This window comes from Carassius carassius, chromosome 1 (assembly GCF_963082965.1).
Source record: "Carassius carassius chromosome 1, fCarCar2.1, whole genome shotgun sequence".
NCBI classification, from domain to species: Eukaryota; Metazoa; Chordata; class Actinopteri; order Cypriniformes; family Cyprinidae; genus Carassius; species Carassius carassius.
This window is the reverse complement of record NC_081755.1, coordinates 18724880-18751623: the sequence shown is the minus strand read 5'-3', so window position 1 is coordinate 18751623 and position 26744 is coordinate 18724880. Positions and strand designations below refer to the sequence as shown.

The 26744-nt window shown below is 37.8% G+C and overlaps 1 protein-coding gene across 4 annotated transcripts in view; it reads right to left on the bottom strand.

Moving 5' to 3' along the window:
• LOC132140764 (NACHT, LRR and PYD domains-containing protein 12-like) overlaps positions 1-26744 on the bottom strand; it is a 52833-nt gene that overhangs the window by 14714 nt on the left and 11375 nt on the right. Inside the window, exons 4-7 of one of the 4 annotated variants that reach the window (XM_059549726.1) lie at positions 20633-20806; positions 12073-12231; positions 10747-10920; positions 8987-9145 (exon numbers count right to left, since the gene is read on the bottom strand). In XM_059549726.1, coding sequence (XP_059405709.1) covers positions 8987-9145; positions 10747-10920; positions 12073-12231; positions 20633-20806 — 666 coding nt within the window. The remainder of the gene's footprint in view (positions 1-8986; positions 9146-10746; positions 10921-12072; positions 12232-20632; positions 20807-26744) is intronic. The other 3 variants (XM_059549735.1, XM_059549752.1, XM_059549743.1) reach the window with 3 other exon arrangements.

Genomic DNA, 26744 nt, shown 5'->3' with positions numbered 1-26744 from the left:
GCACGAGCGCGAATCTCTCTGCTCGCGTGTGGAATATAATGTGCAGAGCGCGAATCGCGCTCTCAGATACACGTTGTTGTAAGAATTTTCTCTAGGCTCGCTCAGAGAGTATGCCTGCACTTAAAACGTGTTCAGTGCAATCACGAATCTCTCCTCTTCGCTTAAAGTAAGCGTGTATGTGCTTAGACTCTGTCCCGTGCGTTCGCGCATGGCCAAGTACGCTTCTCTTCAATTTCTTTCTCTTTGCTCTTGGCATAAACGCTGTCAAAACGGCAACAACCAATCAGAAATAGGCTTCAACGACTGACCAATGGAAACGCGACATCGTACATGGAATCTTATTGGTTGATATTGAACCGCACATGGAACACATGGAATAAGTTCACTGAAGTTCAATCAAGACGATACATTTGACATATTTAACATCAAAACAAATGAAACTGGTTACCTGAGATAGTCGATTCGGCGGATCCACCTCGGCTCGTCTTGATTGAACGATAGTGAACTTAATCCATGTTATGATTGATGATCAGCTGACTTTCTCAGACCACATTGCTAAAACTGTCCGATCCTTCAGATTTGCTTTATTCCACATCAAGAAGATCAGGCCCTTTCTTTCAGAACATGCTGCACAGCTCCTTGTTCAAGCTCTTGTTCTGTCCAGGCTGGACTATTGCAATGCTCTCTTGGCATGTCTTCCAGCCAGTTCTATAAAACCTTTACAATTAATCCAGAACGCGGCAGCAAGATTCATTTTTAATGAGCCAAAAAGAATACACGTAGCACCTCTGTTTATCAATTTGCACTGGCTTCCAATAGCTGCTCCCATAAAAAAACCTACAAAACTACCACTGGCTCTGCACCCATTTACCTAAATTTGTTACTTCGGACTTATGTGCCCTCTAGAAGCTTGCGTTCTGCAAGTGAACGTCGCTTGATTGTGCCATCGCAAAGAAGCACAGTCACTTTTACGGACTTTTAAATTAAATGTTCCCTCCTGGTGGAATGACCTCCCCAACTCAATCCGAGCAGCTGAGTCCTATAGCCATCTTCAAGAATCGGCTTAAAACCCATCTCTTCCATCTTTATTTGACCCTCTAACACTCACTATTCTAATTCTATTCTTAAAAAAAAAAAATCTAACTACTTTTCTAATCTTTTTGTATTCTATTTTCTTTTCATTTATTATGCAATTGTGTGTGTGTGTGTGTGTGTATATGTGTATGTGTATTTATGTATGTATGTATATATATATATATATGTATATGTATGTGTGTGTGTGTATGTATTTATGTGTGTATATATATGTATATATATACATGTGTGTATGTATGTATGTATATATGTATATGTGTGTGTGTAAAGACCTCTAACACTAGCTTGCTCTATTCTTTTTTTATTCTGTTTTCTTTTTATTATATTATTTAAAAGCCCATGCTACGTGTCCTGTGTTAACCTAAGTGAGACTTATTATAGCACTTATATTTCATTGCTTTACATTATATTCCGCGAGCAGAGAGAATCGCGCTCGCACATTATATTAATGTACTTTCGCGCTAAAATAATGCGCTCTCGACATTTGACAGGGAAATAACGCCATAACTGACTTGCAGTTAACACCGTGGCCCTGCGGCGGCGGTACATGTATATCAAGTCATTTTGAAGGTATTTTAATGATAAATAACTATTTTATTTCAATTTGGGTCAAAAATTATGTTGATCTACAGTGTGTAATGGGCGTCACCACATTTGTTTTCGCTGCAGTTAAAGGGGTCATATAATGCGCATTTTCCACGATTAATTTTCCATGATTCTTTAGGGTCTTAATGAAAAGTCCGTTACATTACATTTTGCAATGGTAGTGTAAAAAACACCTTTTTTACCCTGTAAAAATGCACTTTTGCAGCAAAATGCTAATGAGCTCTGCTGACCCCACTCCTCTCTTCCAAGTCACTCTCTCTTGAGGAACTGTTTACTATAGCCTTTCCAGTCTGTGCTGAAATGCTACTGTCAATCAAACTATCATAGGAGGGGCCTGTTTTTGTGATGTCAAACAGACAGACAAAAAAAACTTGCTGAATTTTTATCATTTTAGGTTGGTTGTGTACACACACTGCCAACACACATTTCAGTACAAACAACTTGTAAAAGTGCACTTTCAGCATCATATGACCCCTTTAAGAGATTCCTGTCCGTTGCATTTACAGGGGGTGAATTCATCAGTTTCTAAAATACATGTAAGTTGCCAGTGAACTGCATGGGAGAAGAATACAGTCAACTTTATAGTTACACTATCTGATATAAACTGCAGAAAAAACACGGCAGAAAATTATATTTGAATTAATTGTTATTGCTGCTTCCACAGTGGTGGAAAAAGTACTGAAAAAAATATACCTTAAATTACCTTAAAAATATACCTTAAATTACCGTAAAAAAAAAAGTAGTGTGAGTCGACTAAAAGTACTTGTCCAAAAAACTACTTAAGTAAGAGTAAAAGAGTAGCCTATTTCAAAGTACTCATGAGTAGTGAGTACTGAGCTGTGGATTCTACCCCCTCATAATAAACACTGTACATTGCAAATTTATACATTAAACAGTGTACATTCTGTAATTCTCATTATCTTGTTGTCATAAAGAATGAAGAATATCTATCATCCAGCAGTTTTTTTTGACTGCAAACTCTTTAAAATACATCAAAACAGGAAATTGGAAACAAAACAGGAAAACAGTATTCAGTTAAAGAAAAGATGAAAGTTATCATCTGTACAATCATCCCCATTTAAATTAAAGTTGGAAAAAAAATATTTAAAATCATGTGTAAGGCCACTTAAGGGGGTCGCACACCGGACGAGAAGCGTAGCGCCACGTCGCGTCCTTAAAATTCGAACACATTATTCTCTATGAGTGTACACACACCGCGACGCCCAGCTACGACTCAGGACTTTGTTCAAATTCCTGCCGCGCCACAGAGCACCATCTGCATAGTTTTATATTAAATAACATCATATTTGTTTCAAATCGTTCATACATTATACCAAGATATCATGTCGTCGGCAGCCACCGACTGGATTTACCAGGTCACAACCGTCACAACATACTTCAGGTCATTTAAATAGCGGAGTAGGTGACTGCAAAAGACGAAAAACTAATCAACGCCGCAGGGAAATACCCAGTATTATATGCAGCCAACAATAGATTATTCAAAGACAAAGTGAGGAAGTCATAAACGTGAAGGAAGATAGCGTTTGTCATCGTTTTTTTAGGTAAGAATGTCTAATTTTCGATCTGAGGTTAAATGTTCAGTGATAATCCTTGAAAACGTTAAGAAATAAGCATACCTATAAAAATATGTGTCTTTGTTTTTATTGAGCAATCAAATCAGTATTAGTAGCTACAGCATTAGAAATGTTGAAATTGCTTAGGCTATAATACAAAACAACTGATAAATGGCAATCTAGAATGATAATGATAATCTAGACTAAATTATAACACAGATTATTTTAATTAATTAACTTTCAAAACTCAGCTATTATCAATTAAAATAATATATGTAAAATAATAATAATAATAAATGAAGTTAAATCTCATTCATCTTGCTGCTCAGAACTTGATTCGATATTGAGCTCCAACGTATAGAATGTGCGCGTCTGGTGTGCGATACCTCGAGTTGTCCTACATGTGGCGCGACGCGACGCTTCTCGTCCTGTGTGCGACCCCCTTTATACAGTATGCTGTTGTTGCACATAAAATATTAATGTTTAGAACAGTGCAAATACAAATAGCATTAGAAACTCATAGCTCAGCATCACACACCATGATATGAGTTTAAGAATGACTAAACTTGATAATTTATGTTACAATTTTAACAAATGGATATTGTTCTAGAAGGATGGCATCATGCCACAACTTTTACACATTTACTTGAATTGTTAAGGCGATAAAACAATTTGTAAGGAAAAATTGATTAAAAAGTATTACTTGGTAAACTTTTTCAAAGGAAAACACACACACGCATGTCTCTTTGCGGAGAATCAGCAGCATCCACAATTGAATGGAACAAAAAGTGTTGAACTTGAAAATAGTTTTTTCAAATTGTTTTTTGGGCGAGTGCACTAGCTAAATGAAGGCAGATTGTATAATATGGATATAAAAATTAAAATTAAAAAAATGTTTATTAACAATATTATACAATAATAATTTTAAACAATAATATTTTTATTACATCACGTGCTGGCACAGATGCTGTAAATTAACACCACGGGTCATCAATAAGGTGCAGATTGGTCCTTAATTTGTGTTTCCAACAGTGTTTCCAACACACTTTTTCACATCTAGCAGCATGCTCTCAAACTCATCAAAAGTCAACAAGTTCAACTAGGGATGTAATGATAACAGATTTGACGATAAATCATGAAAAAATTCCCCATGGTTAGTATTACAATTTCATATTTTTATTATCATTAAAACCGTATTAGATTACTGCGATTTGAACAACTGGCGATAAATGAATACTGTCCAGCAGTTTTCAGTAACAGTCTCAGGTGAACAGCAGAGTAGTTTCGTTTTCAGTCAAGACTGGGCGGAAAAGCTAGAAAGTTGTAAAAGAGTGATAAGGAATTTATTCAAATGAATATATGAATTAATTAATTATATGAATGTACTTCTGAAGATTTTGACTGTCTTCAGAAACAATTTGATGTCATTTTGTTTTCATCTTTGTGCTATGTAATAGCTTACCTAAAGCAGCGGTTCTCAATTCCAGTCCTCGCGCCCCCCTGCTCTGCACATTTAGTATGTTTCTCTTATGACTTCAGACATTGTTTCTGTTCAAATATAAATGCCCTGTGAAGTGGACATCACATGATATTCCGCCATGATTCCGGTTCGAATCGAACGTACTGTAGGCTATATGTTCCATTCAAAGTGCACTGAAGTGTGCGAGTATGAGTATGTGAGCAGAGCGACGTGATTTTGTCTGGAGCTATGAGCAGATTTTTTGAAAGTCGGAAGCATTGAGGTTTTCACTCGCTCCAATGACGCTCCGCTACCGCTCCGTCACGAGCACAAATTATGCCAACTCACGCATTAAATATAATTATGGACGAGTGTACGAGGTTTTTTGAGAACTGCTGACCTAAAGGAAGTGTTCTTAATAGCAATGCTGTTGTGATCACGGAGGCTTATTAAGCAATTATAATTTTTACATATCTCTTCTATATTTAAAGTCTGAAATGTGAGGTTTACCTTTTTATGAAACTTTTTCAAAGCTTTATTTAAACATTTACATTAAATATCTCAATCTTGAAATCTTGAATGCTATTAAACTGTTGTCAGTCAAGTTGTCATTTAAAATCCGAACACCATTAGTAATGTTATTGTTTTAGTTATTATGCAAACAAAAAGTCATTTTATTTGTTGTTTGTCTATTTTTAAACATAAAACTTGGTTAAGTGATTTATGTGTTTGTACTTTTTTAACATCTCCAGTACATTATAACAATACCCTGATAATACTGATAACTGTGATAATTTTGGTCACTATAATTAAGAAATTTTCATACTGTTACATCCTTAAGTTCAACAAGCAACAACAACTTATCCAAGTGACTGCTGGTGCAGATCGTGAATCTCATAAGTGAGTGGGAATTTACAGAACGTGGCAATTGACGCAGTTAACACTGTATGCAATACCCGCAATCTCACATCAAATTTCAGGCTGTATATACAAATCATTTAGTAAGCAGAAATCTGAAAATTACCTTAACATAATAAGTTTATATTAAAAGGAAGATGCGACTGAATTGATACTTGAAGAATGTACTTCGAGAGGCCATGATAAACAGTTGGCGGTTAAAGTTTTCTATGCACAATTTAATTTGATGAAAGTCACGAAACCTATTACTATCTCTCTATCCAATCACGTTGAATAAGTGTATAAAAATAAAATTAAAATAAGCATGAAACGACCACAAATGGAGGAAAATTACAGTAGTCAAAGTACAGATAAATCACTTAAAGGTCCCGTTGTTCGTGATCCCATGTTTCAAACTGTGTGTGTGTAATGTTGTTGTTAGAGTATTAATAATATCTGTAAAATTCTAAAGCTCAAAGTTCAATGCCAAGCGAGATATTTTATTTAACAGAATTCACCTACATCGAACAGTCAGCTTGGACAACATCCCTCTACTTCCTTCATTAATGACGTCACTAAAACAGTTTTTTGACTAACCTCCCCCCACAGGAATACACAAAAAGGGGGCATGGTTTTGTTGCGCTCTCACGGAGAAGAGGAAGAGTTGTGTTTGTAGAGTGTGCTTGTCGTCGAAACGCTGTTATTTTCATCTCGGAGTCCAATCACCTTTTTTTGGGCTTCCCAGGGACGCTGTACTTAGAGATCAATGGTTACAATTTATGTTTAAATCGGTTTTCGAAAATTATAATCCACATGTAAAACTATGTGCAGCACATTTTGCTGAGGTCGGCTTCCTCAATCTCAATCAGTTTAATGCCGGATTCGCACAAAGATTATTCTTGAAAGATGGAGCAGTTCCCAATTTGTCTGGAAAAGGTGTTGTTTATGGACCACAACCGGTAAGTGTATTTTATTATTTAAGTTGGTGCGTTTAACAGTTTCTGTAACTTATTACACAAAGGGCAACGCTGTTTAGCTTTGTTAACTAGATGGTAGGGCTGTGCAAAAAATCTAATGCGATTTTCATGCGCATCTCGTCAGTAAAATCTCCAGGACGTGTGTTCAGATCAGGATTGCCAGGTTTTTTAAAACAAATCCTGCCCACTTGCTTCTCAAAACTAGTCCAAAACTAGCCCAATCGCATTCAGGAGGGCAATGTACGCTAAGCTGCTGTCGAATCACAACACAGGAACCGCTGGCACAATACAATCAGAACTCATTACGTATTTCTGAAGGAGGGACTTCACAGAACAAGGAAGTCATCAGACCGTTTTTATGACAGTGAAAACAGCGGTATACAGAAAAGTAAATTGTGTGAAAAATACTGTACTGTGTTTTTTTACACGCGAAACATGAACATGTTATATTGAACAACATGTTATATTGAAGCTTAAAAAACCACCAAAAAAGGGACCTTTAAAATGACTTAAGTAAAAGTACTCAAAGTACAATTAGTCATAAAAACTATTACTGTAACGTGAGTATTTGTAATTCGTTACTTCACACCCCTGTGCTTCCACAGACATCATTGTGTACATGTTTTACAAAATTTTTATTGATTGTTTTACTAGTATTTATGTTTCTTTAAATATCTGAAACCTAAAATAAACATTATTTGGTTGAAAACACTACATATTTGTGATTATATGACAAGCTTAGACATGGCTCTAGACTTACTTTCACTGGTTGCACTGGTGCGCCTAACTTTTTTTCTTAACAAAAGTTAGGTGCATCCAAATTTTCTACCGCATCGTATTTAACACTCCATTTTTACAAGTTCACTTTTTTTTTTTTTTTTTTTTTTTATCGCTGTCCATATAGGCAATATTGACATGTAACCTAAATGATTAACTAACAATCCGGTCAACATAGTTCTTTATTTGAAGCACAATTCTACAAAAAAGGTAACTTACTGAAAAAATGTAGGTGCTTTTAAGTGTTTCACTGAGCTGAAATTTAAACTTAAAACATCTCAAGATAAATGAAATAAAAATAAAATCTAAATTAATTTTTTTAAGGGCTTCAAACTGAACATCTCATGGCTCAATGTCATTGCAGACACATGCGCCTCGAATGGCCATCTCCTGTAGTTTGGCCTTCTTGATCTTTGGCCTTGGCTAAACCAGCTGGCCACACTCTCTCTAGCAGCGAAGTCTTCCAGACTTGGCCCATCTACACTGATTCTTATCAGATCTAACACTGTGTCTAAATGAAAGGGATGCTCTAGTGTCTGATTTGAACAGCTAAACAGCTTATACTACTGTTTCAGCTATTAAAATAGATCAGTTTTGTATGTAATAGCAAAGTGATTATGTTTCGTTTCATTTTTTAAGTTAATTTAGAAAACGTTTGGAGCATTTTTTGTTTATTTAAATATAAGTTTTAGTTTGTTTTTTTAAAGTAACGACCAAGCGGCCAGCGACAGACAGTGAGCCTTCTCAAATCATCACGACCTGCCTAAAATAAAATCTATAGATATAAAACAGTTCAAGCATATAACAATGTTTAAACGTTAGACCCAGATAAATATGCGCTAAATCCAATAGTTTGTGCGGAGCACTTCAGTACAGACGCCAGCATGATCACTTGCACTTTTTTCAGTGGATACGCCGTTATTTTTGCTCATAAAGTTAAGAGTAATACATAATTCGTAACTGTAAAGGGGCTTTGATTTGTGCGCACTCACAATATCAAGTCCCAGCAGCACGCTCTGTTTTGTTTCCACCAGCGTGGCAATTTAGTTTTATCACTAATGAAAGGATGTCTAAAATATAACAGTAAGGAGAAGTCTAAAACAGGCGGGAGGCCCGGCCCGTGTCTGAACTATGAAAATTGGCCCGATGGGTGGCTGAAATGCAGGGCTCTAGTGTCTGTTGTTGAACCACAGGGATACTTTCAGAGTCGTGAAGACTTTTTCCCCCCTCGAACAGTTTCGACCTATGATTTTTTTTTTGTCGCACCATTGAGAAATTAGGTCGCACTCTAGAGCCCCTTTTGGAGCGTGTCCATCTCTGGCTCAGTGCCGGCCAAAGTGAGAAACCACAGTTTGACTCTGGAAGTTATGAGATATCACATCAACATTATAAATCACATATGTGCGACCATACTTCCAGGGCACAGAAATAAAAATCCCATATTTGGGGCTGTACCACTCAAAAGTTTAAAGGAAGTTGGGCTTCATAATTTTTTTTGTGAGAACAAACCAGCATCTCATGCCAACTATCAAAACAATGACAGATTCTCTCATCAAAACCACTTCTCAATCACAGAAGATGTCTGTTAATGCTCAACTTACTTGAGTTTGTCCAGATGCTTGAGTGTATCAGAGAGCTTTACTCCTGAATCTCTTGGGTGATTGTAGCTCAGATCCAGCTCTCTCAGGTGTGAGGGGTTTGAACTCAGAGCTGATGCCAGAGCAGCACAACCTTCCTCTGTCACCATACAGTAAGATAATCTACAACAACAGTGCAAGGGTTAATGCAGTGGTCCCAACCATGTTCCTGGTTTCTTTTCAGGCCTTGGACTCTCTACTAATGAGTTGATGATCTGAATCAGATGTGTTTGATTAAGGAGACATGGAAAGCATGCAGTGTTTGTCTTAAATTTGATATGTCCAACTGGATATCACGTCTTCGTCAAGTTTTAAAGTGACTGCAGCATAATAACCAAGCTGCTTTTGTAATTTATTTTAATCAAACAACAAAAGAAAATTAGAAAAATCACTCAATGCTCTTGACTGAATAACATTCGGAGCTTAGGCTTTTGCATATTTTCCATATTTCCAGAATTTTGAAATTAGACATTTAAGTTAGACAAACTTAAAGCACTGTTTACAAGGTGCCACAGTTTACAAGGTGCGTTTCCACTGTCAATTCCAGGGCTTTACTGTGCCGCTACAGGGCTTCTTCAATGCCAATGGCCAGGGATTTTTGGCCTGTCAAATACCTCAGATACATTTAATTGACAATTGTAATTGATAAACTCACTTTAAGACACCAGTGGGTGTATAAAATCAGTTCATGTAACCAATTGCTAGACCGAGCCTTTGCAGTTGCAGCTCCTAAACAGTGGAATGCACTTCCAGTTGTTGTGAGATCCTCTCCCACTTTGGGCACATTTAAATCTAGACTGAAGACTCTTATGGTGTAGCCTGAGAATAAAGGATTTCCCTTATCGATAATTCACTCATACTGCGTTGCTAGACACCTTTTCTTTTCACTAACGCAGTGTAACCGCATGGCCATTAGTTTGTGCAGTGAATAAAAAACAAACCAATGGCTCAGCAGCTTAGCTGCATGAACCTATGGCCATGAAGCCAACCAGAATGGGTGGGGCCATCTGGCTATATAAGCAGGCAGGGCCTAAAATTAACACTCGCCAAGTGCCAGATGCGAGTACAAATCTGCATTAGTGAGTATATGTAACAGTCTTAAGTCGTTACCAGTTGGTGGTTAAAACTTATCAGAATTTTGTTGGATGAGGGTCATTCTCCCTCCACACTCTATATACAGCTATATGTAGCAGCTATCACAGCTTCACATTCTCCTATGGCCGTCCAATCAGTGGGCAGGAACAATGAATCCACCTCACCCCTTTACTGTCCCTACATGGGATTTGCTTATGGTCTTGAGGGCTCTTAAGAGCCATCCCTTTGAACTGCTACAGTTAACAAGCATCTTCTCCTTTTATGTGAAATAATTATAAATATCAGTTTGATTTAGCATGCTGACACAAATGAATAGATTGCTATTTTTAGTGTAAATCACTGGTATATAAAATATCAATTGCTTAAGTTAAATCTGTATGTAAGGACCGAACGTCTTTTTCTGTTAATTCCGTATTAGAATATAGTTTTCACTCATTTTCCCCTTGCTGGTGAAATGCTGGGGTTGTGTGATATTTTCTTCAGAGAGGCATGTTAAGAGGCGTTTTAGAGTAGAACTGGTCTGACAGTGGAAATGCAAGCCTGGTTAACACTAAATGTTAAAAAATCCTGCAGGTACTGTATGTGTCCAAGAATTCTTGACACTGTGATTTAAATACACCATTAAATACCCCAGTATGTTGAGTTGACAATTTGGACTCTTCAGTCCAACACACAGCAGCTTCACTCCTGAGTCCTGCAGGTCATTGTGACTCAGGTCCAGCTCTCTTAGTGGGGAGTTTGATGATTGTAGAGCTGAAGCCACAACTTCACAGTGCTGGTTAGTGAGATTACAGCCTACCAATCTGAAAAACATGACTGTTTAAAAAGCTTGCTTTTGTTCTGGTGTCACGTCAGGCTGCCATAAGAGCAGTCAGACCATAAAAGATCAAGCTGGTTGATCATTCACTCTCTGGTCTTTATAGAACAAAGGTAAAGCATTTAAAGGGATCGTTCACCCAAAAATAAAAATTAGCCCATTATTTACTCACCCTCAAGCCATCCTAGGCATATATGACTTCCTTCTTTCAGATGAATCCAATCGGAGTTATATAAAAAACTGACTTTGATCTTCCAAGCTGTTTAATGGCAGTGTTATTCATCAGTCCTAAAGAAGTGAAATAAAGTTCATCCCTCCATAATAAAAAGTGCGTAACATGGCTCCAGGGGGTGAACAAAAGCATCCTGTAGCAATCGATGCTATTTTATAAAAAAAAAATATCCATATTAAAAACTTAATAATCACATTAATCTAGCTTGCGCCAACAGTTGTAAATGGAAGCAGCTCCGATAGGATGAAGTAAGATGTCGGCATTGTGCATGTGCCAGTGAGCCTTATGAAAACCTACATTTGTTTACAGGAGCAAAGGAAAGGAAAACCAGTCTCCTCTTGGCTTATATCAAAATCCTCCGACATTCTTCTTTACAAATCCTCATTTTGTCTTCTAAGTCGTGACCGTTGTTTTGTTTTGATTTCTCCCCTGCACTTCCACGATCATCACTTCTGAGCGGCGCATGCACAACACCGACAACCTGCGTCATCTGCCCGGAGCTGCTTCCGTGTACAACAGTGAGCGCAAGCTAGATTAAATTGTTATGTTTTAAATATGGATATTTTTCTTATAAAAACACAAATTCTTTACAGGACGCCCTTTGTTCACCCACCCAAGCCATGTGAGGCACTTTTTATTATGGACAGAGGTGCTTTCTTTCACTTCTTTTGGACTGATGAACTACAACACCTGCTGACTGCCATTAAACAGCTTGGAAGATCAAAGACAATTTTTAATATAACTCCGACTGGATTCATTTGAAAGAAGAAAGTCATATACACCTAGGATGAATTGAGAATGAGTAATTCATGGGCTAATTTCCATTTTTTGGTGAACTAACCTTTTAAAAAAAGGCATAAATATGAACATCAGACAGGATTATTTTCTACATTCTGTTTAACTTACTTGAGTTTGTCCAAATGGATGATTTTATTTATCAGCTTCACTCCTGATTCTCCTGGGTGATTGTAGCTCAGATCCAGCTCTCTCAGGTGTGTGGGGTTTGAACTCAGAGCTGATGCTAAAGCAGCACAAGCTTCCTCAGTTACGAAACAGCCAGACAATCTACAAAAGTAATTAAAATGTTGGCGGCAGGGGGTCTAATGCTATTTCATGCATTCAAAGTTATTTACACCGTAAGAGTTCGATCCTCATGTTAAACATGGTCAAAGTTTCAAAAAAATGATTTGGACGTATGATGGAGTATTTCTGTTCCAAATATACTTTTCAGAGTTTGTATAAGTTTCCGATTTTTTTTTATCATGATGTCATGAAGGACGGAATTCCTTGTATGGGCACTTCTCCTGGAAGAACATGCCCATGTGTTATATTGTTCCTCTCATTTCTGTGATGAATACTTTATAAACGAGGCCCAATGCACATTGTTTGATACTGAAAGAGTATTCCAAGCGATAAGAGATGGAACTGCAGATGGTAAGTGAAACTGCATTAAATGTCTGTGTTTTGCTGGAAATCAGCGACACCCCGCAGCATGGTTCCAGGAGCTCGGCGGTTTTTAGAAAGAATCGTAAAGCAATATCTTTCTTTTATAAATCTGATAAAACTAAAGACTTTTTGGAGATATGAAGAATGCAATACTACTCTATAGGTTCTCAAGATTAACATGAGATTGGGTGATGATCATGCTGAATTTCTGACACTGTCAGAACATTATCAAAGGCTATCTTTGGTTGCAAGACCATGACAATGGCTGTCTTTGAACCTCTCTCACTGTACGACATAGCACCACTGATTAGAAGCCATAATCATAGAAATTGCCAATGCCAATCTTTCGCCAAAAATCGTGCAGAGTGTCCTGGGCTTTAGAAAGAAAACTGGAATCTGCAAAAATCTGTATCAGCAAGTCACACAAATTGCAATCGGCGCAATGCATCTCTGATTTAAATGTTACTTAATGGTGGGCTATAAATCTTTTTATTTTGTTGTTTTTTTGTTTTAGATAGTTTAAATTTTTTATGTTCATACCAATATGCAGGCATGTGATCAGTTAAGTAAAAAAAAGAAAAACATGCCCCCCCCATTCAATATGACAACACAACAACATTAAACACCAAAAGAGGGTTTGCATTGGCACAAGCTGTAAGTAAATCCGACTCTTAATATATATATATATATATATATATATATATATATTTTATTTTTTTTTATTTTTATTTTTTTTGCAAATACTGGCAGAGTACTGGAGCTTTAAGGCCAGGACACACCAAGGCAACTTCAAAAAACTAGTGGCGACAAAAGCAGACGGTGTTGTCATCTCGTGCCGGCAACATCTGGACCAAAAAGCCGCACTTGACATGTGCATTCTGCGTCTGCGTGAGAGCAACTACCTGTTTATTTCAGCAGCTATCAATAATATATATTCGTCATTTAAAAGAAGAAACCGAATATTTACATATATAAGAAACAAACGTAGATACAGGTGCATCTCAAATTAGAATGTCGTGGAAAAGTTCATTTATTTCAGTAATTCAACTCAAATTGTGAAACTTGTGTATTAAATAAATTCAATGCACACAGAAAGAAGTAGTTAAAGGCTTTGGTTTCTTTTAATTGTGATGTTTTTGGCTCACATTTAACAAAAACCCACCAATTCACTATCTCTACAAATTAGAATATGGTGACATGCCAATCAACTAATCAACTCAAAACACCTCCAAAGGTTTTCTTATCCTTCAAAATGGTCTCTCAGTTTGGTTCACTAGGCTACACAATCATGGGGAAGACTGCTGATCTGACAGTTGTCCAGAAGACAATCATTGACACCCTTTACAAGGAGGGTAAGCCACAGACATTAATTGCCAAAGAAGCCGGCTGTTCACAGAGTGCTGTATCCAAGCATGTTAACAGAAAGTTGAGTGGAAGGGAAAAGTGTGGAAGAAAAAGATGCACAACCAACAGAGAGAACCGCAGCATTATGAGGATTGTCAAGCAAAATCAATTCATGATTTGAGTGAACTTCACAAGGAGTGGACTGAGGCTGGGGTCAAGGCATTAAGAGCCACCACACACAGACGTGTCAAGCAATTTGGCTTAAGTCGTCGTATTTTCCAAGAAATTTTGGAGCACTTCATGCTTCCTTCTGCTGACCAGCTTTTTGAAGATGCTGATTTTCTTTTCCGGCAGGATTTGGCACCTGCCCACACTGCCAAAAGCACCAAAAGTTGGTTAAATGACCATGGTGTTGGTGTGCTTGACTGGCCAGCAAACTCACCTGACCTGAACCTCACAGAGAATCTATGGGGTATTGTCAAGAAAAAAATGAGAAACAAGAGACTAGAAAATGCAGATGAGCTGAAGGCTACTGTCAACCTGGGCTTCCATACCACCTCAGCAGTGCCACAAACTGATCACCTCCATGCCACACCGAATTGAGGCAGCAATTAAAGCAAAAGGAGCCCCTACCAAGTATTGAGTACATGTACATTAAATGAACATACTTTCCAGAAGGCCAACAAATCACTAAAAACATTTTATTATTATAATTTTTTTTTATTGATCTTATGAAGTATTCTAATTTTTTTTATATTTGGATTGGATGAATTGGTGGGTTTTTGTTAAAAGTCAAAATCATCACAATTAAAAGAACCAAAGACTTAAATTACTTCAGCCTGTGTGCACTGAATTTATTTAATACACAATTTTCACAATTTGAGTTGAATTAATGAAATAAATGAACTTTTCCACGACATTTTAATTTACTGAGAAGCACCTGTAAACGAAAAGTAAACAAAGCAGCCCTTGCTAACCATTTTGAATATCAGTAACATTGATAACTTTCATCATTTTAAGTGGCTTTCATCACTCAAAGCTGTTGATACTGCATTATTTTGTACCTCCGTTTCCTCTTCTAATCTCTCTGATGTCTTTGATATCTCCTCACCCTCACTGATACTATCTAACTATAACTCCATAATCTCAGATATCTTAGATAAGCATGCTCCTGTCAAGACCAAAAGTGTCCCTTCCACACATTCATCTCCTTGGTTCACTCCTGAGCTCCGTATCTTAAAGGCCACTGGTAGACGGCTTGAGCGTTACTACAGGAAAACTGGCCTGACTGTTCACCATTTGGCATTTACCGAACATATCAAGAAATACAAATCGGTCCTGAACCTGGCTTGTTCCAGTTTTGTATCTGCTACAATTAAAAAATCAAGCAACAGGCCAAAAGCATTATTCAACACAATAAATAAACTTACCAAACCTCCATCTCATGTTGCTCTAGCTTCTGATGAACTTTGCACTTCATTCTTGGCTCACATGTTAGAAAAGACAGGTGCCATAAACCAGTGCCTCTTTAATGATGCCACTAACATTAGTTATCTGCCGAATCAACCTGGTCAATCCCTGCCTCTTTTTTCTCTGTCTACTCCTTCTTCTGTCTCTGAGTTAATCTTGAAATCCAACCCTTCATCTTGTCATCTTGACCCTGCTCCTACTACTCTACTGAAACTTTGCCATTCAGTTATTTCTGCACCTATCTCTCACTTCATTAACGCATCTCTTACCTCTGCTTCATTTCCTCTGTCACTTAAAACTGCAGCTGTTACCCCTGTTCTCAAGAAACCCAACCTTTATCCCTCAGTTTTATCTAATTATTGTCCCATTTCAAATCTCCCCTTCATAGCTAAATTACTGGAAAGTACTGTTGCCTCCCAGCTTCAGTCTTTTCTAGTTGAAAATAATCTTTTTGATCCTTTTCAATCTGGTTTTCGCCCTTTGCATAGTACTGAAACTGCACTAGTTAAGGTACTGAATGATCTGCTTCTCTCTGGTGATTCTGGTTCTCTGTCTATGCTCCTGCTGCTTGACCTCAGCTCTGCCTTCGATACCGTCTCCCATCAACTACTCATTTTGCGCCTATCGGATGTAGGTATTTCTGGTGCTGCTCTTTCCTGGTTCTCCTCCTATCTCTCTGACAGACAGTTCTACATTTCACTTCAGAATTTTCGCTCACCCACTGTCCCCCTGAAGCAAGGTGTCCCTCAGGGATCCGTTCTTGGGCCATTATTATTTATAATCTATATAATACCTCTTGGTCAGATCCTCCGCCGTCATGGTTTTAATTATCATTTTTACGCTGACGACATTCAATTATATACTACCTGTACTTCAACTTTATCTCTCACAACTGAAAAAATCTCTGCTTGTGTACATGAAATAAAAGATTGGCTTCATTCAAATTTTCTAAAACTTAACATGGACAAAACTGAGATTATTTTCACTGGACCTTCATCACTCACTAATAAAATTCCTACCAACTTCACCTGTGAGATCGCTGGCTCTCTTATCAAACCATCTAGTACTGTTAAAAGTCTTGGTGTAATTTTTGATTCCTCTCTATCCTTCCACTCTCACATTAATTCCATCACTAAATTGGCATTCTTTCATCTACGTCGTATCGCTCAGCTCCGTCCCTTTATCAGTATCTCAGATGCTGAAACTGTCATCCATGCATTTGTCACCTCACGTCTTGATTACTGCAATGCACTTTTCATTGGCCTATCAGCTAGCTCCATTTCCAAATTACAATACATTCAAAACTCTGCTGCCAGACTACTCACCCACACCAAGCGTTCTGCACATATTTCCCAAATTCTGCATGATCTTCAATGGCTTCCTGTGGCTTACCGTATTAAATTCAAAATTCTCCTTCTCACTTTTAAGTCTCTGCACGGCCTTGCTCCCCCCTACCTCTGTAACCTGCTTCTCCCCTACACCCCTACTCGCTCTTTACAATCCGCTGATTCCAGCCTTCTCGTTGCCCCTCGGCATCGCCTTGCTTCAATGGGGGGCAGATCATTCAGTGTTGTTGCGCCCAAAATGCTCAAAACACACCTATTTTCTGAATGTTATAGTTCTTAGTTTTTTTTTTCTGCTGGTTGCTGCCCCATCTACCCAATTCTCACTACTGTACTTGCACTCTCAATTGCCTACTGTTGTTCTGTCTGCTCTCTTTGTCAACTGCCTTTATTGTTGTTTGTTTATTGTAAAGTGTCCTTGAGCTCTGGAAAGGCGCTATATAAATAAACCTTATTATTATTATTATTATTATCACTCAAGCTTTAATTCTAGGGCACTGACTCGTATGCTAAACTGAACATCCAATCAGAGTTCTCACTCGCGCCGATGATCCCGACAGCCCAGATGAATCGGGCAAACTACCGCCAATGTGAGCCTGACGAGAGTCGACTTGTAGAACATACCAAACAAACTAACCATGGCAGGAACCAGAAGATTGAACTGCTTTCATTGGTTCAACATAACTAATAATAAAAACAGGACTGCGACAATATATGGTTTATCTGAGTTCTTATAATAATTTTCATAATAATGAAGTATATTTATAATGCAATTCTAAGTGAGAATGGATTAAGACATGTTATTCACGAGTTCACGCTTACATATAATTAGCTGAGGTATGGTATGCGTATTTGGCGTGCTGTCCGGGGAAGGGCTCCGAGCTCGGGAATGGCCCGAACCTAGAGTACCCCCCCTTCCCCGTCTATTTATAAAGTGAACTCGAAGTGAGGAGATGGGGTGGAGGAGGGATGCTGATAAACCGTCAATGGATAGAGGTAAGCCAGCGATATTTATACTATGGTATTGATTACTTGACTGTGGTCCACCTGTGTTGATTAGACTAAGTATCTGACGCGCTCCTCCTGAATCTTGTTACTAAAACATCATTTAATGTGGAATTTTGTTGGATAGTTAATTTTTTTTGGGGGGGGGGGTATTTTGTCATGCTTGGAAAGACGCATGTTGCTTTTACAAATGCCGTTGACTCAAGCTCGTCAGGTAAAGGCTTGATGGTATACAAAAGCGGGTTAAGATGGAGCAGCTTTTACTACAGAGAGCTGTAATTCATTGACAAGCTACAAAAACTGTTTTTATAATAATAGAACAATTTAATTGATTTCATAATCACTCTATTAAATTGGTCTGTGATTATGAAATCAGTTTTGCGTAGCTTGTCAGTGAACTACAGCTTCATTTTTAGTTTCTGGCTGCAGTGTTATCTCTTCTAGCTACAACCCTGCAACAATGCGCATTACCTTTCTTCTGTGAGGCATTTTTGAAGTTTCAGCATGAGAGCAGTGGATGGAGATTTACTACTGATCACAGAACCATGCTAAAAGGGTTAGTTCACCCCAAAATTAAAATTCTGTCATTAATTACTCAGGCTCATGTCATTCCAAACCCAAAATCTGAGAGCTCTCTAAGCCTCACATCGTCAGCAATGCAACTGTAATGACCCCAGGTCCAGCAACGACATCAGTTAAACAGTCCATATGACATCAGTGGCTAAACATCAGCTTTTCAAAATGAGAATAATTTTTGTGTGCAAAAAAACAAAAAATTAAATTTTAAAATAACAAATTTAACAATTCTTCTCCCGCGTTACGTTTTCCACTATTTTGGAGGACGCAAGAACATAATTAACATTGTTTATGTTCGAGGGGGAAAGCGCACACATGAATGTAATCAGCGTAATCAGCATTGTTTACTTCCGTGGGGGAAAGCGTGTGCATGAACGTAATCGGAGATTAAAAACTAGATTAAAAACGCATCTCTTTCGCCAAGCATTCGAATAATGCATCTCTTAAATTGTGAGACTGCAGTTGCATCTGATTGAATACGCATTCTTATTCTTTAGCTCAGGTTAAACAAATTAGTTTGACTTTGTTGGAACAGCAGCTATACTAATGATGTCTCTATTTGTTTCTCTGTTTTGCCACGAGATTTACCTCCTTGTGGTAACTAGAATATACACAAGCTCCAGTCTGGATCCAGAACACCTGAGAAGAGATGATGCCAACCCCTCAGAGGACCTCAGATGATGCTAACCCTGAATCAACAAACAGAACTAACAAATTATGCTACAAGTGTGACTGCATCATATAATAATTGCTGTTAATAATGTTCATCGTCTGGCTGACTACGTCTTGTATTAATTTTTCTGAAAAATCCTGTCATATGCTCATAAACTGACAGTCACCACTTATAAGCTACTACTAAATATTGTAGAAACTATTTTCTGTAAAGTTGTTTTGTAATCATAAAAAGCGCTATACAAATAAACTTGAATTTAATTGAATCGCGTAATCAGCATTGTTTCCGTTTCAGGGGGAAATGTCTGAATGTAATCGAGGAGCGAGGAGCAGATTTCTTTTGGGAAAAAAAAGTCGGAACGTCATGGTTTTCACTCGTTTCAAGAGCGCATCACCACCGCTCCATCACCACAATATAACTGCATATTTAGCAAGAATTCACGCTGAACATATTTAGCTAGCTTGATAGAAAAGGATCACTCAAATCAGAAATAATGTGATGGCTATGATGAAGGCAATGGACATGAGAAAGAAGTTATAGTTCTCAAAGAATTTGTTGGTTCCCTCTAGATACTGAATATTTTCTGGTGAAAGAATGATTTAAACAGGTATAATACTTATTTACATGCAATCGCCATCTTAATAATGCATTCAAACAAATGTAATCTTACAGTGCTACTTCATCTGTAATTGACTTTGAATGAGCAGAAATTGAAGAAATGCAGCAATCCGTGGGTAAAATAACTGACAAAAACACTTTTATTTTCATCACAAACAAAATTTGCACTGCAAAAAGCAGCAATTATACCTTTTAATGCTAACAACCATGTTATTAGCTTGTCATGTGGTAGAAAAAAGCTTGCACACTAGAGTTCCAATAAGCCATGCTCATGTTTTTTTTTTTTAATATATATTATGAACAGAACTGTGGTATTTTAAACATACTGTTATACTTTAGACGCAGAGCGATGACGGAGTGGTGTTTCTGATATCAGTGAGCGAGGAGTGGAGCAAGAGCGGAGTGATTATTAAATGCTCGGAGGGGAAATTGTTGCTGCTCCACTCCACTCCACTCACATCATCTGTTGCTGTCTATGGGAGGGTCAGAGAGCTCTCAGATTCCATCAAAAAAATCTTAATTTGTGCTCCGATGATGACCGAAGATCTTATGGGTTGAGTAACATGATGTTGAGTAATTAATGATAGAAATTTCATTTTTTTGGGTGAACTAACCCCATAACTGAAAGATGCACATGACAATTGCATTCAATTAATCACGCACACCTTTTTTTACCTAGTGTCAATTTAGTTGCACTCTTTGCATGGCAGAATTAAAATATTAAACTACGTGCTTCCGATGGTGGGGCCATAATCTGCACTTTGATTGATCTCTGGCCAAGCAGCCACATACAAAGGGGAGTGTGAATAATTGTTTTTAATTTGAATTGGTTCTTTTAAATGTAGAAATTTATGGAGACCAAGGCAGCAGAAATTACACCCTGACTGTTTTCTTTATATTACTAAAGCACAATGTTTTGTTATTCTTGTGAGTGAATACAAATGAAAGTAGATACACACTCGAAGGGGTTAACATATTGTAAAAGTCAAACCTGAGTATGTTGAGTTGACAGTTTGGACTCTTCAGTCCAGCACAGAGCTGCATCACTCCTGAATCCTGCAGGCGATTTTTACTCAGGTCCAACTCTCTCATGGTGGAGCTTGGTGATTGTAGAGCTGAAGCCAAAATTTCACAGTGCTGATCAGTGAGATTACAGGATATTAATCTGAAAAAGGGAGAACTGTCATTAAAAGGCATGCTGGTTTGCTGATGTCTTGCTTCATTAAAGTTGTATCTACAACAGGAAATAAAGATGTAAAAGTCATATTTTATTAGTATTATGTGCTTTGTTTCTTCTTATTTATACATAACTTTATTGTGGAAAGTCTTGTTAGTGGAGTGTCATCACATATATTTTTAAAGTACGCATGAAACATAAGTTGTGATTGTCTTTTCTTTTCTACTGTGAAGTCTATCCAAGTGAAACAGCATTTAAAATGAGAGGGCAGGAATTGATTTTGTTCTTTGGGAATTGTTTGGAGATTTGCAAGATGGCCATTGCTAACAAAATAAAAATGTGACGGAACGTCAAAGGCATTTTTTTATGTTTAATAAAAGCCTCTCCGAGGCCTGATGCCACACCCACTATGTCTGTCATTTGCTCCTCCCGGCACAGGCAGATCTGAATGCCAGTTTGCAGTCAGCTGTAGCACATTTCTCTCCGCGAGACTTACCTGTCAACACCCTCACATAAAGATTTTTCTTTAATTATTGAGGATGATGACAACAAAGACTACTTCTTGTTACAAGTATGGTAGAACAAACTCTTCTACCACAAAAGACTGCTTTTTAAGTTATCTTCCTGATGTATCCAAATTCCTTAGCATATCCAAAACCTCAGAACAACTTGATGATGTAACAGAAACTATGGACTCTCTCTTTTCTAGCATTTTAAATACAGTTGCTCTTTTACGCTTAAGGAACGTTAAGGAAACCAGTCTGACACCATGGTATAATGAGCATACTCGCACACTAAAGAGAGCAGCCCGAAAAATGGAGCGCAGCTGGAGGAAATCAAAACTAGAAGTATTTTGTATTGCTTGGCGGGTGTAATGCCACGCCAGCAGAGGGAGCCCTCACAGGAGTATTGACTGTCCACCACTCCATCTGCTTCTACAGTCACTTCCTGTTTGGGACTATTTAACATGTGCTAGCACGTCACTTCACTGCGAAGTATTGCCAGTTTACCTGCCTTACCGAGCGTTTTCCTTGTGAGTATTCTGACTGCCTGTTTGATTACGATTCTGCCTGTTATCTTGTTCACGTCTCTTGGATTGCCCCTTTGGATATATTGCTTGATTGGACTGATGTTTATGTGTTTGACCTGTTCGCCTGCCTAATCGTCTCTGCCTATTGGATAACCCCTGTGTATGTTGAAAGATCGGACTGCCCTTACGGTATTGACACATTGCCTGGTAACACGACTCTGATTGTACGTTCTTCCTTTAATAAACTCCTGCAAATGGATTCACATTCTGCCTCAGCCTCTTCGTTACAGCGGGAAAGTAACCTATCCTACAGAAAAGCATTAAAAACGTCTAGATCCGATTACTTTTCTTCTCTTTTAGAAGAAAACAAACATAACCCCAGGTATTTATTCAATACAGTGGCTAAAATAAGGAAAAATAAAGCCTCAACAAGTGTTGACATTTCCCAACATCACAGCAGTAATTACTTTATGAACTACTTTCCTTCTAAAATCGATACTATTAGAGATAAAATTGTAACCACTCAGTCGTCAGCTACAGTATCGCATCAGACAGTGCACTATAGACCCCCTGAGGAACAGTTCCACTGATTCTCTACTATAGGAGAGGAATAATTGTATAAACTTAAGTCATCTTAACCAACAACATGTATGTTAGACCCTATACCATCTAAGCTCCTAAAAGAGGTGCTTACAGAAGTCATAGATCCTCTTCTGACTATTATTAATTCCTCATTGTCATTAGGATATGTCCCCAAAACCTTATTAAGCCTGTCATCAAAAAACCACAACTGGACCCAAAAGAACTAGTTAATTATAGACCAATCTCGAATCTCCCTTTTCTGTCGAAGATACTAGAAAAGGTGGTATCCTCAAAATTATATTTCTTCTTTGAGAAAATGGTATATGTGAGGATTTCCAGTCAGGATTTAGAACGTATCATAGTACTGAGACTGTTCTCCTTAGAGTTACAAATGACCTGCTCTTATCATCTGATCGTGGTTGTATCTCTCTATTAGTTCTATTGGATCTTAGTGCTGCGTTTGACACAATTGACCACAACATTCTTTTGCATAGACTTGAACACTTTGTTGGCATTAATGGAAGTGCATTAGCATGGTTTTAATCGTACTTATATGACCACCATCAATTCGTAGCAGTGAATGAAGAGGTATCATATCAATCACAAGTGCAGTATGGAGTACCTCAAGGCTGAGTACTAGGGCCGCTACTCTTCACGCTTTATATGTTACCCTTGGGAGATATCATCAGGAAACATGGTGTTAGCTTTCACTGTTATGCTGATGATACTCAGCTCTATATTTCTTCGCGGCCCGGTGAAACACTCCAATTTGAAAAACTAACGGAATGCATAGTCGATATAAAAAACTGGATGACAAGTAATTTCTTACTGCTAAATTCTGAAAAAACAGAGGTGTTAATTATAGGACCTAAAAACTCTGCATGTATTAACATAGAACACTGTCTAAGACTTGATGGCTGCTCTGTCAATTCTTCGTCATCAATTAGGAACCTAGGTGTGCTATTTGATAGCAATCTTTCCTTAGAAAGCCACATTTCTAGCGTTTGTAAAACTGCATTTTTCCATCTCAAAAATATATCTAAATTACGGCCTATGCTCACAATGTCAAATGCAGAAATGTTAATGTCGCTGTTATGTTGCACTGCGGAGCTCTGTCACGAAAACAAATTCCTCGTATGTGTGAACATACCTGGCAATAAAGCTCATTCTGATTCTGATTCTGATTCTGTTAATCCATGCATTTATGACATCAAGGTTAGATTATTTTAATGCTTTATTGGGTGGTTGTTCTGCACGCTTATTAAACAAACTACAGCTAGTCCAAAATGCACCAGCAAGAGTTCTTACTAGAACCAGGAAGTATGACCATATCAGCCCGGTCCTGTCAACACTGCACTGGCTCCCTATCAAACATCGTATAGATTTTAAAATATTGCTTATCACTTATAAAGCACTGAATGGTTTAGCACCTCAGTATTTGAATGAGCTCCTGTTACATTATAATCATCCTCGTCCACTGCGTTCTCAAAACTCATGCAATTTGATAATACCTAGAATATCAAAATCAACTGCGGGCGGCAGATCCTTTTTCTATTTGGTGCTTAAACTCTGGAATAACCTACCTAACATTGTTCGGGGGGCAGACACACTCTTGCATTTTTAATCTAGATTAAAGACCCATCTCTTTAACCTGGCTTACACATAACGTACTAATATGCTTTTAATATCCAAATCGGTTAAAGGATTTTTAGGCTGCATTAATTAGGTAAACTGGAACCGGGAACACTTCTCATAACACCCGATGTACTTGCTACATCATTAGAACAATGGCATCTATGCTAATATTAGTCTGTTTTTCTCTTATTCCGAGGTCACCGTAGCCACCAGATCCAGTCTGTATCCAGATCAGTGGGTCACTCTAGTCACCCGGACCCAGTACGTATCCAGACCAGATGGTGGATCGGCACCTAGAAAGGACCTCTACAGCCCTGAAAGACAGTGGAGACCAGGACAACTAGAGCCTGTAAAAATCTTATCTCAAACGACCACCGGGACAAGACCACAGGAAACAGATGATTCTTCTGCACAATCTGACTTTGCTGCAGCCTGGAATTGAACTGCTGGTTTCGTCTGGTCAGAGGAGAACTGGCCCCCCAACTGAGCCTGGTTTCTCCCAAGTTTTTTTCTCCATTCTGTCACCGATGGAGTTTTGGTTCCTTGTCACTGGCTTGCTTAGTTGGGGTCACTTCATCTACAGCGATATCGTTGACTTGATTGCAAATGAATGCACAGACACTATTTAAACTGAACTGAGATGATGACATCACTTAATTCAATGATGAACTGCCTTTAACTGTCATTTTGCATTATTGACACACTGTTTTCCTAATAAATGTTGTTCAGTTGTTTTGACGCAATGTATTTTGTTTAAAGCGCTATATAAATAAAGGTGACTTGACTTGACAATCAACAACACTAAACAAGCCTAAAGAGCAAGCAGGGGCGTATATTATACCCCCCCCCCCCCCACACACTTTTAATATCACGTAAATTCGTCCCCCACACTTTTTCGGGCAAGTGTGTTCGCATAGAGGTTTTCAAGAGCTAGTGTGAATAAATATAGATTTAAACTTAAAGATACAGGATAGTCTGCACATGACCTGATATTTCATTCGGACCCAGAATAAAGCGAGATGAACATCATGGAGCGATAAACACTCGATAGTCGAAGCCGGAGGGCACTCTTATGCAAACTAGGAAATGGACAAAAGCGATTCACAGAAAAACTGAAACGTTTGGAAACATGAAGACATTAAACAAACAACTGCGACAATATATGGTTTATTTGTGTTTTTCACGTCATCTCCAGGTAATAAATAAAGTATATGAACAATGCAATGATAATTGACACAGCATTTATTACATTATAAAAACGATTCTGCCTTTTTATGTGATAAAAAAAGTGTTTGTAGTATATAAACATTAACAAATCATCATTATTGATAGGGATGCACGATCATGATTTTTCATGGCCGATTCCGATACCGATTTTTTTACAAGCTAACTGGCCGATTCCGATACTGATTTCCCATTTTTTTTATTATCTTTAAGCAACAAACAAGAAAGAAGGAAAGTGTGCATAAACAAAATGTTTATTTGGTATTTAATAGGCCAAACTGGCTTTTGGCTATTGAAAACAATAACCGTAACCATCTGAAATGAACGGCAGTAACTGCACAGTAAGTAGTCTACATCCAATACAAACACAGATGGTACAGACATCAGTATTTAGCTTTTGTTTTTGAATTGGGTTGAAACTACAGAGAACTGGCCTTAAATTAAAAGATTAACTGTAACCATGTGAAATTAAAGGCAATAACTGCATAGTTCTACAATCCAAACAACAAAATCAACACACATTCAATAAGATGTTTCTTAATCAGCGTTCAGTATTTGTTTTATTTTTTACATTTGCTTTTAAATAAAAAAAAAGGTCTTTACGAGTGAGACTAAATAAAAGTATGCTATATAAATACATTATTCCAAAATATTAAAATCAAAAAATGTTGGTGCGAATAAAACAAAGATGCAAAAAGTATTTCATTCATCCCATAAAAAAATAAAAATAAAATTAGGGTAATGATTCACATCTATATTTTTTTTTACTTGAGCCAATGAAAAATAAATAATTTATTGTCTCAAGTAAAAAAATATAGATGTGAATCATTACCCTAAAAAAAATTTTATTGGATGAATGAAACACTTTTTTTGAGTGTGCTACAACAGGTGATTTTTTAAATCAAATTAAGTCGTGTAATTTCAAGGTAAAATAAAAAATAATCATCCTAATGCAGAGCTGACATTTACTTCTGGATTTTCAAATGTGTATGCAAGTTCTACTTTACAAAAAAAAAAAAAAATTCAGTTTTGTCACAGTTTAGTTCGTTTCGTTTCTCATCCAACACGTGAGAAGTTGAGCTGAACATCTCTTCACGGTCTACTTGTGTTCAGGGTGCGGACCGGTACAGTATACGCTTGCGCAGCTTCAGTGCGCGCAGGAAAGGGACTCATTTGTGCGCCAGTACACCAACGGCTGATCGCTTCCTGCTATCTGTGCCTCATACATGAAGCTCTGCACTTCCAGTGCTGAACGGCTGCCCATGTCCTGCGCACAGATTTCGAAATACATCCACACAAATGACATAGCAAACAATTACAATGTATTCTGTGCATGCGAGCGCACTTCTGGAAAAATCGGCCGACAAAAAGACCAAAAACCGGCCAACTGCCGATTGCGTATTTTAATCAAAAACCGTCCGGTTCCGATTTATGGCCGGTCAACCGATGCATCCC